Source organism: Papio anubis, chromosome 1, assembly GCF_008728515.1.
Source record: "Papio anubis isolate 15944 chromosome 1, Panubis1.0, whole genome shotgun sequence".
Lineage (NCBI taxonomy): Eukaryota > Metazoa > Chordata > Mammalia > Primates > Cercopithecidae > Papio > Papio anubis.
The window spans coordinates 190,900,317-190,912,856 of NC_044976.1; the positions used below are offsets into that span (position 1 = coordinate 190,900,317).

Here is a 12,540-nt window from a genome sequence, read left to right on the forward strand (position 1 = left end):
TTATTACTTGTAAGCTGTCTTGCCTTCCCTAGGAACTTAGTACGAGCAGCCACTCCAACTACATCAAATCTCTAATATATATGACCCTATATTAAAATATTTGCATAATTTATTCTACCCTTGTCTTTCTTAACACTTCCATTGACTTTTCCTCTGTTTCGTTAACACCAGCTGCTGTAACGCCAAAAGTAATAGAAATATACTACATAAAACCTGCAATAAGTCTTCCTAATCACTGGCCAGTTCTCCTCCACATTGTGATTTAAGGACCCAAGATGCTTTTGTCTTGTGGTTCTGTCATCCTCAACATGTGGCTTCATTTGCATCAAACTGTTCAAGGAAAAAATCATGGAGTTTGAAGCACAGGAAATTTTTACAGGGCAGATATTTCAGTAGTACATATTACTTCTGCTCAGATTACACTGGTTAAAGCTAGTCACATTACATGGATTTAATAGAGGCTGGAAAATGTATTCTTACTACATGCCCAGGATGGAACATAAGTGAGTTTGGCAAAGAACTGACCAGTAATAAATCACACTCTCTTTGTTTCTTCATCAGTCTAATATTTTTTTTAGTTGAAAGGTTACAGTTGTCCTTAGGAAGCTACAGTTCTACTAATTTCTAACTAATTGCAACCTGAGGGAAGTGAGAGATTTTTATATTCTAGAAGTCAGAGGAGTTAATTTGCATGCAGTAGTGCTTAAACTCCATGTGTGTTCTAGTCTTTACAGTCACTTGCTGTGGATCAGGAGGAGCCAAGACCAAAAAATACAAAGACAGACATGGAAGCTCGATCTTCACCATATGTTAGTGGAGGAATGAAAAAGGGACGCAGACCAGGATTGCTAAAGTCCAACAAGGACTTGGCTGTTGATTTTCCACCCATGGGTATGAAAAATAGATTCAAAAATAGGTCCAATTGAATCCATACAAACAAACCTCAATTATCTCCATATAGACTTAGATGAACACTTCTTTTTTTTTTTTTTTTTTTTTTTTTTACCAAAAACGATGTGTTTAGTATACACAAATAGCTATACTTGGGGCATGGTGATCAAGTAACAAGACTGATTTATTACTTTGCAGTCATAGCACATTAAAAATATATTGCCAGAGGGATAATGGTCCCACATACGAAAAATGTCTATGGGGAAAAGGCTGTGATTTATTGCAAAGCACAATATATAGCAAATTCCAAAGAAGGGCAAACACTTTTTAAAAACAAATTTTTAAATTTAATGGCTTAAGCCAAAGTCTCAGTTACTTTCTGGAGAATTCAGAATTAGGTGTAGAAGACTGCTTTTCCTTTTTTCTCTTCTTTTTTTCCTTTTTGTGATGTTTCCCTTTTTTTGATTTGCTCTTTTTTTCTTTTTTCTTTTCTTTCTTCTGGTATTTTTGTTTCTTTTGTTTTGAAGTGTCCTCTTCAGTGGAACTGGATGAGTAAGACCTTTTCCTTTTTTTTTTCAATTTGATTTTTTCTTTGCTTTTTTCTTTTTTCTTTTCCTCTTCTTCATTTATTCTTTTTTCCTGTAATGCCTGCAATTTATTCAGTTCTTCATTCTCTTCATCACTATCTTCACTACTTGTACTGCTGACATCCAAAACTATGTCCCTTTTAGGGTCTACTCGGAGAAAATTGCGGCATTCAAAAGTCAGGTGACCAGGGTAGCCACATTTTTTACAGCCTGCTCTGACACTGTCCTTGTTGCAACCTGGGACTGCCATGACGGTGGTCAGATGAACACTTCTAATATTTACAAATTAGCAGAAACTTATTCTGGATCTCTGTAAATATCTACTCTAGGACATTTTTTTTTTTCCTGCAAAAGTCAGTTTTCAGAGGGTATGCAACTGGATTGATGTGACTTCCTGTCAATATAATTGAGTTAATTGAGCCTAGATCATATAAATTTCAGAGCACAGATAGGATGGTATGGCATTGCAGTATTGAAGATTCGAAAGGTCACCCTAATTGAGGATTCATTGACTAAAGGTGTATCCAATTGGTGCTATCTGACATTGTTTTTTTCAGCTACACTTCCTGACACCTCTCCAGAAGTACAAAAATAAAGATGCAATATGCCCTCACTTTCCTGACATACATTAATTGTGTATAGAGACAGATACTAAACATTTTAAATGACCAAGAGAGGTTAATTTATATATTTGGGCTGAGATTTAATGTTTAGCTTCTTAAATTCAACAAAACACTTTTCCAGGCTCTTTGGAGATGTAAAGAAGGAATGACAATAAATGACTTAGCCTAGATAGTTTTAGTGATGTTGTAGGAGGAGATAAGCAATACATATGTTTAACTATAATATATGAAATCATAGTAGTACTGAAGCAGAAATATAAACAAGATATAATGGCAACACAGAAGATGAATGCATTAATTCTATTTTGGCAGTATCTTAAAGGGCTCATAAGAAAGATATTTAAGTTAAATCTTGGAGGAAGATTGGATTACAGATGCTAGAATGATGCAAGAAAATTTATGTGAGCAAAAGTGCAGAAATAAGGTCATATGGTTAGGGAGTAGAGCATAATCTGATTTCACTGGAAGGAATTCGTTCATTATTCGATAAATATTTATTGAGTGCTTATTATGTGCCAGATACTATTATAGGCACTTATGATACATCAGTGAACAAAAACAGATTAAAACATAACAAAAGAAAAACCCTGACTTGGATCCTCTTATGAGAAGGAGGAGCATAGAGAATGTAAGAGACCATAAGATATGAGGAAAAAGATTGAGGCCATTATATTGAGCACCTTAAATTATTTCCTAATAAGCTAAAGAAGCTGAGTTTAGAATGTGGATTTGGAAGTCCTCGCATACATGTGAGAACAAAAGTCTCTGGGGATAAATTGGGTTTCCTAGAGAGAGAAGAGACCTGAGGAGAGAATTTTGAAGAATGGCAACAGTAAATCAGGAAGGCAGAGAAAGAGCTGGTACAGCAGACTGCAAAGGAATTTTCAGAACATAAGGTTTCTGAAGGAAAGGAGAGCACTTTTCTTTGCACCACTGAATCTCCAGTGTCTAACACAGCCCTCTCAACAGAGCAGGTGCTCTTTTATCTTTTAAATCCATGCGTTATTGAAAGATGCCAGGAGATAGCATTAGGGAGGAAAAACTTTAAAAAGTGAGCAGAAAAATCTTCCCAATTGTTCAATCAGATAAGTAATTATGCTGGTTATTCTCTTTGCCCCTGGCAATCCTTTATCTGTCTCCTGAACCCCCTAGAGGACTGACCTCTACAAACTGTGTTACTTGAGCTTCCTGCCCTCTATCTTAAGATTGGGTTAACCAATGGGAGACACCAACAGGACATCATGGGTAATAGAAATGATTAGTAAGGGAATTTCTTCTGCTCCCCCTCCCTGGTGGTCCATAGTTTTGACAGAAGCCGATTTTCCTCTACTAAGACCACAGCTCATATCAGGCAACTACAGCTCTTGCTCATTTCTGGTAACACTTCTTTCTCCACTTGCCTTCCCGCTCTTGCTGGTCTCTGGATACCTCGTCACTCTGCTTGGCTTCTGTAACCTCCCACCGGGTTATTTCACCTCACCAACATTCACGTTATAAAATTAAACCCTTTGAATGTGCCATTTCCTACTAGACCATGACTGATGGAGTCATTAAAATCTTTTAAGAGATCATTCATAACACTTCAGGGATACTGTAAAGGATTAATTAGGTGGGGGAATCTAAATTCAGGTAGGATATGTCAGTTAATAGTGGGAAAGTAGAGGCTGTGCGTAGAGACTTCTCTTGAGTAATATAAAAATGAATGGAAGGAGAAATGGCATGATGTAAAGAAGAAAGGGCCAGGGAAGATTTTTCATGTATCTATTTATTTAGGATGAGGCAAAATTCAGCCTATAAATGTGTTCAACAGAATGCACCAATAGAAAATGAAAGAGTAGGAATTTAAGGCTCAGAAATAATAACCACTGGAGCCCTATCTCAGAGAAGTCAGGTTTAACACCCGCTAAAACCTGTGAAAGAAGTAGGGACACTTTTTCTGGAACAGAAATGAAAAATGTAAGGTTGGTGGAAGACAGAAATAGAAGTAGTGATAGAAAACAAGAAAGCTGAGGGAGGTTATATCTGACGGTCCCTCTTTTCTGGGCAATACATGATGAAGCAGTGTTTGCTAATACAGTCATAGGAAACCACATATGATTTCAGATAAACAGAAAAAGGGAGTAAGTTTGAGTTGTGAGTTTAACTTTATGAAATGGGTGTTGAGAAAGAGATTTTCAGAACTCTGCAATTTCATCTTTTATCTTGCAATGAGTAGGATAGATGAGAAAAGAAGAAACCACTGTATTTGTAGAAATTGCAATAGTCTAGAGCAAGAGTGAATGAGGGTCTGACCTGAGCAGAGAAGAGTGGGGCTAAATAAGAGGATGCAGCAGAGAGTCTCTTAATGCATTTACTGTATGCACCGTGCCCAGTTTTATATAAGGCACAATGGAGACTCTACAAAGAGCAGACAACATACTTCCTACCTCAAAGGAGCTCACAAGCTAGCTGGAAAAGCAGAGATATATAGCAAGGACTGGAGTATCGAAACACTATCAAACTAGGGGTCAGGCCCAGATTTCTAAACCCTGCCTGTCACTAACTCAATATCAGATGATGCATCAGGTGATTTGATTTGTCATCTGCACCTCAGCTTCTTTATTTGACCAATGAAGAAGTTAAAAATTGATGGTTTCTTTGTTTTTTAAATACCACTCTTCAATGAAAGGAACCAGGGTTCCTTGGAGAAATTCCTAATGTGAGGGCTGGGGCAGGTAAAATAGAAGCTGGAGGATCTTGCAGTGCCAAAAGGAAGAAAGTGCTCAACACACAAATAGATGGGGGCATGTCAAAGGAAATCAGAAGCCAACCCAAAGGCAATCCCAATGGCCAAACTTGAAGTAACTTGTTCAACAAAATAAATAACATGGCATTAGATTATAACCCAAAATATGAAATACTAGTTGGCTATCCTTATCTGAAATGCTTGAGACCAGAAGTTCTTAAAATTTCAGATTTTCTCAGATTTTTGGAAATTTGCATATATATAATGAGATATTTTAGGGATGAGACCCAAGTGTAAACATGCAATGCATTTATGCTTTTTCTACACATAGCCTAAAGGTAATTTTATACAATATTTTAAATAATTTTGGGCATGAAACAAAGTTCTGACTGCATTTTGACTGCAACCCATCACATGAAGTCAGGTGTAGCCTTCTTTCCTTGGGGCATCATGTCAGTGCTCCAAAAGTTTGGGACTTTGGAGCATTTCAGATTTTGGATTTTCAGATTAGGGAAGATCAATCTGTGACTCTATATGAGTGCACACCAATATCAATAAATGACTGAATAAAAAAAAATGAAGAGAAAAGTTAAATCTTTCTTACAGAAGAATTTCAAATAATATATGTAACTACACCCCCCACTAAAAAAAGGTGAAACTTGACACCCCTCTACACATACCCTGAGAGTAGACTAGGCTTAACGACTCAACCCCAAGCAACAGAATAGGGAAAGGGAAAAATAGTAACTTTACACTTTTCTCCTTTACAGGAGAAAGCTGGCCAACATGACATTAACCAAGTGATGAGGGTTAATAGCCCTAGAAATGTCATGTGATTATCATATACCCTCAATAGAATATGATGAGGAGGGCATTTCACCTCTGTGGTCTTCTTCCCAGAAACCCATAATCCCAGTCTAATTACGAGAAAGACATCAGACAAACTCAGATTGGAGAACATTCTACAGGATATCTGGCCAGCACTCCTCAGGACTACCAAGGTCGTTTAAAAAAAAAAAAAAAAAAGGAAACACTGAGAAACTGTCACAGACCAGAAGAGACTGGGGAGAGATGACAACTAAATGCACTGTGCTACCTTGGGTCAAATCCTGGACTAGAAAGAGGACATTAATGAAAAAACAGATGAAAACCAAATAAATCCTGAAATTCAGTTAATTTTAAAAAAAAAATTGATGGTCTCTAAAGTCTCTTCCAGCTGGTAGCTATAATAATAGCATTTATTATCTAATTGCTTCAAAACTGTTCATATTGCTTACAAAGTGCTAAGAGCACATGAAGTAAGGGAACTATTAAAGTAGAATGCAAGGCTTTAATCAGCTTTTTCCTCCCTCTCTCTTCTGACTTCCTGTAGTTGTGTGTTTCAGTGATGTAGTGTATGATTAGTTCATTTTTGAGGCAATAGTGTAATAGTGAAAGTCTGCTGTCTCTTGTTACTTTCCCAAGTCAGTGCCCATCCTCTTTTCATAGTAAGAATTGCCTCTAGTGAACCAGCAGGTTTCCATCCATTTGCAGTCCTGAGCCATGGGGCTCCCGTGCTGTGCTATCATGCTCTTACACGGTTGCTATGGTGATGGTCATGGTGGCAGGCCTACCTTTGGCTCATTTGATTTTCCTGGACAGTTTCTTTGCTTAAAAAAAAAAAAAAAAACATACACACACACACACACACAGTTTATGAAGCCCCAATGTGAAATCATGTTGGCTGTGATTCATGACATTTTCCTGAGACTTTATAATGTTTCTTTTTTCTAAATAAGCAATTTCAGGTCAGGTAAAAATGTGAGTAAATCATGCCTGGCTCGTGTTCCAGATGTATCAATTTCTGTTCATTCCCCTTTTTCCCCCTCATGGCTTTGGGACAATAAAAATAAGCAATGCCTCCACTCTGGAGCCTCTCTGAGTATGCAATATATAAATGGTATACCGTGCAGGGAGCAATATTTCCTTACCTTGGTCATTACCAACCTTAGCGTTTTCTCTGGCAATTATCTGAAACAGAGCAATAATGTGGAGTAATGATCTTGGCACACTTGAGACCCTGGGAGGATCAAAGAGGCTGATGTGACAGTTCATGAAACAGGGAGGAAGCAAACCGTCCCCCACTGCCAACACTAACACAGCTATGTGCTTGAGAGTCTGGGAGAGCCCAGTTGCCAAGTGTCTGCCTGCATTTTCTTTGAGGGGGCCAGCCCCAGAGCAGGTCAGGAAAATTGTGGCTTTTATCAAGCAGACACTGTGGCTCTCTTTGAGGATGGCCAAAGACTCACTCACTGCTAGTAACTGCAACACATGTGGTCTTTTAAAGAGAGGACATGAATATTTTCATTAACTGGGAAACAAGGTGCCCACATGAGACTTCATTTATTTGGGAGACTTAGGGCAAGGCTGAAAGGGGCAGGATGTTTATAAAGAAATTAACAGTGAGGGCTCTGGAGACAGACTGCCTGGGTTTTAATCCTGGCCCTTTAAGTTACCATTCTGTACAAGTTACATTTCTGTACAACGTAAGCAAATTCTAACCTCTCTGCCTAAGCTCCCTATCAGTAAAATGAAAGTAATGGTAATACCCACGTCACAGGCTGTCCTGGCGATTAACATGTGAGAAGTACCGAGAACACTGCTTGACACATGGTAAGTACTCAATAAATGTCAACTGCTATCGTTATTTTCAGGATAGGAGGGTGGTATCCAAATCCTGGGCTTACACAAGGGGTTTTTCATTGAGAGAAGTCCACAAAGGTAGAAAAGGTAGTCCTTGGTGAGCCTTAAATGGACTTGGCCAAAGAAGTTTACATTTTTATGTAGCCTGGGTGACAGAGCGAGACTCTGTCTCAAAAAAAAAAAAAAAAAAAAAAAGAAAGAAAGAAAGAAAGAAAAGAAAAGAAAAGAAAAGAAAAGAGAAGAAAAGAAAAAAGAAATGGGGCCTTCTGAGGAAGAAACTGGTAGTGCTATGGATTTTGAATTAGAGGGATGCTGCAGAAACAGACCCTGAGAAAATATCCTGCTTTATGTCGAGCTCTTCCCCATAGAACACAGAAAGATTTTTCTATCATTATTGTGTCCAGCATATAAGTATTAAAAACTAAAACATCTTGGTAATTTAACAAAATTTCTTAACAAAACACTAATTCCTCAGAGTTTTACAAGTACAGAGTACCTTTATATAGAGCATATTATAATGAAGCTCATAATAATTTTCATAACAAATGTGATTTGGCAACTGAGAATTCTCTTTTAAGAAGATTCTGTTTTCCTAGTTCCATGTACTTTTTTAATGGTAGAGCTGACATTTGGATCTGTGCAACTATGTGTAAAATAGATCTTACACATTTTGGCCAAAAGACCAAGTTATTCCAATTACACAAATGTATGAGAAGAAAGTCCAGTATAAATAGCTTTTTCAAATACTCCTCGAAATTAAATTCAAAATGTTACTCCAAGTGTAAGTCACAAATTCTACAAATAGAATGATTTGCAGAGGCCCAAATATTCCATTTACATTATATTTGGAACACTAAGCAACTTGAATTTAGGTCCATTTTTTTCTCTGTGTGTTTGTGTGTGTGTGTGTGTGTGTGTGTGTGTGTTTTATACTTTAAGTTCTGGGATACTTGTGCAGAATGCGCAGGTTTGTTACATAGGTATACACATGACATGGTGGTTTGCTGCACCATCAACCCATCATCTACATTAGGTATTTCTCCTAATGCTATCCCTCCCCCAGCCCCACACCTCCTGACAGGCCCTGGTGTGTGATGTTCTCCTCCCTGTGTCCATGTTTTCTCATTGTTCAACTCCCACTTATGAGTGAGAATATGTGGTGTTTGGTTTTCTGTTCCTGTGTTAGTTTGCTGAGAATGATGGTTTCCAGCTTCATCCATGTCCCTTCAAAGGACATGATCTCATCCTTTTTATGGCTGCATAGTATTCCATGGCATATATGTGCCACATTTTCTTTATCCAGTCTATCATTGATGGCATTTGGGTTGGCTCCAACTCTTTGCTATTGTGAACAGTGTGGCAATAAACATATGTGTGCATGTGTCCTTATAGTAGAATGATTTATAATCCTTTGGGTATATACCCAGTAACGGGATTGCTGGGTCAAATGGTATTTCTGGTTGTAGATCTTTGAGGAGTCACCAAACTGTCTTCCACAATGGTTGAAATAATTTATACTCCCACCAACAGTGTAAAAGTGTTCCAATTTCTTCATATCTTCTCCAGCATCTGTTGTTTCCTGACTTTTTAATGATCGCCATTCTAACTGGCATGGGATGGTATCTCATTGTGGTTTGGATTTGCATTTCTCTAATGACCAGTGATGATCAGCTTTTTTTCATAGTTTGTTGGCCACATAAATTTGTTCTTTTGAGAAGTATTTGTTTATGTCTATTGCCCAATTTTTGATGGGGTTGTTTGCTTTTTTCTTGTAAATTTGTTAAAGTTCCTTGTAGATTCTGGATATTAGCCCTTTGTCAAACAGATAGATTGCAAAAATGTTCTTCCATTCTGTAGGTTGCCTGTTCAATCTGATGATAGTTTCTTTTGCTGTGCAGAATTCTTTAGTTTAATGAGATCTCATTTGTCAATTTTGGCTTTTGTTGCCATTGCTTTTGGTGTTTTAGTCATGATGTCTTTGCCCATGCCTATGTCCTGAATGGTGTTGCCTAGGTTTTCTTCTAGAGTTTTTATGGTTTCAGGTCTTACATTTAAGTCATTAACCCATCTTGAGTTAATTTTTATATAAGGTGTAAGGAATGGGTCCAGTTTCAGTATTTTGCATATGTCTAGACAGTTTTCCCAACACCATTTATTAAATAGGGAATCCTATCTCCATTGCTTGTTTTTGTCTGATTTGTCAAAGAGCAGATGGTTGTAGATATTTGGCATTATTTCTGAGGTCTCTATTCTGTTCCATCGGTCTATATATCTGTCTTGGTACCAGTACCATGCTGTTTTGGTTACGGTAGCTTGTAGTGTCATTTGAAGTCCGGTAGCATGATGCCTCCAGTTTTGTTCTTGCTAAGGATTGTCTTGGCTATAAAGGCCATTTTTTGGTTCCATATGAAATTTAAAGTAGTTTTTTTTTTTCTACTTCTGTGAAAAAAGTCAATGGTAGCTTGATGGGAATATCTTTGAATCTATAAATTACTTTGGAAAGTATGGCCATTTTCACAATATTGATTCTTCCTATCCATGAGCATGGAATGTTTTCCCACTTGTTTGTGTCCTCTCTGATTTCCTTGACCAGTGGTTTATAATTCTCCTTGAAGAGATCCTTCACATCCCTTGTAAGCTGTATTCCTAGGTACTTTATTCTCTTTGTAGTAATTGTGAATAGGAGTACACTCATGATCTGGCTCTCTGTTATTGGTGTATAGGCATGCTTGTGATTTTTGCACATTGATTTTGTATCTTGAGACTTTGCTAAAGTCGCTTATCAGTTTAAGGAGAGTTTAAGCTGAGACAATGGGGTTTTCTAAATATATAATCATGTCATCTGCAAACAGAGACAATTTGACTTCCTCTCTTCCTATCTGAATACACTTTCTTTCTTTCCATTGCCTGATTGCCCTGGCCAGAATTTCCAATACTTTATTGAATAGGAGTGGTGAGAGAGAGCATCCTTGTCTTGGGCTGGTTTTCAAAAGGAATGCTTCCAGCTGTTGCCCATTCAGTATGATATTGGCTGTGGGTTTGTCATAAATATCTCTTATTATTTTGAGATATGTTCCATCAATACCTAGTTTATTGAGAGATTTTAGCATGAAGGCGTGTTGAATTTTATTGAAGGCCTTTTTTTGCATCTATTGAGATAATCATGTGGTTTTTGTCACTGGTTCTGTTTATGTGACGGCTTACATTTATTAATTTGCATATGTTGAACTGGTCTTGCATCCCAGGTGTAAAGCTGACTTGATCGTGGTGGATAAGCTTTTTGTTGTGCTGCTGAATTCAGTTTGCCATTATTTTATTGAAGATGTTTGCATCGATGTTCATCAGGAATATTGGCCTGAAATTTTCTTTTTTTGTTGTGTCTCTGCCAGGTTGTGGTATCAGGATGGTGCTGGCCTCATAAAATGAGTTAGGGAGGATTCTCTCTTTTTCTATTGTTTGGAATAGTTTCAGAAGGAATGGTACCAACTCCTCTTTGTACCTCTAGTAGAATTCGGCTGTGAATCTGTCTGTTCCTGGGCTTTTCTTGTTTGGTAAGCTATTAATTACTGCCTCAATTTCAGAACTTGTTATTTGTCTATTCAGGCATTTGACTTCTTCCTGGTTTAGTCTTTGGAGGGTGTATGCTTCCAGGAATGTATCCATTTCTTCCAGATTTTCTAGTTTATTTGCATAGAGGTGTTTATAGTATTCTCTGATGGTATTTTGTATTTCTGTGGGATCAGTGGTGATATCCCCTTTATCATTTTTTTATTGTGTCCATTTGATTTTTCTCTTTTCTTCTTTATTAGTCTGGATAGCAGTCTGTCTATTTTGTTAATCTTTTCAAAACACCAGCTTCTAGATTCATTGATTTCTTGCAGGGTTTTTTGTGCCTCTATCTCCTTCAATTCTGCTCCGATCTTAGTTATTTCTTGACTTCTTCTAGCTTTTGAATTTGTTTGCTCTTGCTTCTCTAGTTCTTTTAATTGTGATGTTAGGGTATGGGTTTTAGATCTTTCCAGCTTTCTGATGTGGGCATTTAGTGCTATAAATTTCCCTCAAAACACTGCTTTAACTGTGTCCCAAAAATTCTGGTATGTTGTGTCTTTGTTCTCATTGGTTTCAAAGAATTTATTTATTTCTGCCTTAATTTCGTTATTTACCCAGTAGTCATTCAGGAGCAGGTTGTCCAGTTTCCATGTAGTTGTGTGGTTTTGAGTGTGTTTGTTAACCCTGAGTTCTAATTTGATTGCACTGTGGTCTGAGAGACTGTTTGTTATGATTTCCTTTCTTTTGCATTTACTGAGGAGTGTTTTACTTCCAATTATGTGGTCAATTTTAGAATACGTGTGATGTGGTGCTGAGAAGAATATATATTCTGTTTATTTGGGGTGGACAGTTCTGTAGATGTCTATTAGGTCCGTTTGGTCCAGAGTTGAGTTCAAGTCCTGAATATCCTTGTTAATTTTCTGTCTCATTGATCTGTCTAATACTGACAGTGGGGTGTTAAAGTCTCCCACTATTATTGTGTCTAAGTCCCTTTGTACGTCTCTAAGAACTTGCTTTATGAATCTGGGTGCTCCTGTATTGGGTGCATATATATTTAGGATTGTTAGATCTTCTTGTTGCATAGATCCCTTTACCATTATGTTATGTCCTTCTTTGTCTCTTTTGATCTTTGTTGGTTTAAAGTCTGTTTTATCAGAGACTAGAATTGCAACCCCTGCTCTTTTTGCTTTACATGTTCTTGGTAAATATTTCTCCATCCCTTTATTTTGAGCTTATGTGTGTCTCTGCATGTGAGATGGGTCTCCTGAATACAGCATACTGATGGGTCTTGATGCCTTGTCCAACTGCCAGTCTGTGTCTTTTAATTGAGGCATTTAGCCCATTTACATTTAAGGTTAATATTGTTTTCTGTGAATCTGATCCTGTCATTATGATGCCAGCTGGTTATTTCATGTGTTAAAAGCTGCTTTAAATTTTGTATTTTTACTTTTTACTGATACATAATATTTTACATTTTAAGGAA

At 37.4% G+C, this 12,540-nt stretch overlaps 1 protein-coding gene across 1 annotated transcript; it reads right to left on the bottom strand.

Annotated features, from left to right (window-relative positions):
• Positions 1-1,019: 1,019 nt before the first annotated feature.
• Positions 1,020-5,174, bottom strand: LOC101014338 (protein SREK1IP1). The gene has a single exon (XM_003893548.5). The coding sequence runs from the start codon at positions 1,726-1,728 to the stop codon at positions 1,264-1,266; it is 465 nt and encodes a 154-aa protein (XP_003893597.1). The 5' UTR covers positions 1,729-5,174; the 3' UTR covers positions 1,020-1,263.
• Between the last annotated feature and the right edge of the window lie 7,366 nt (positions 5,175-12,540).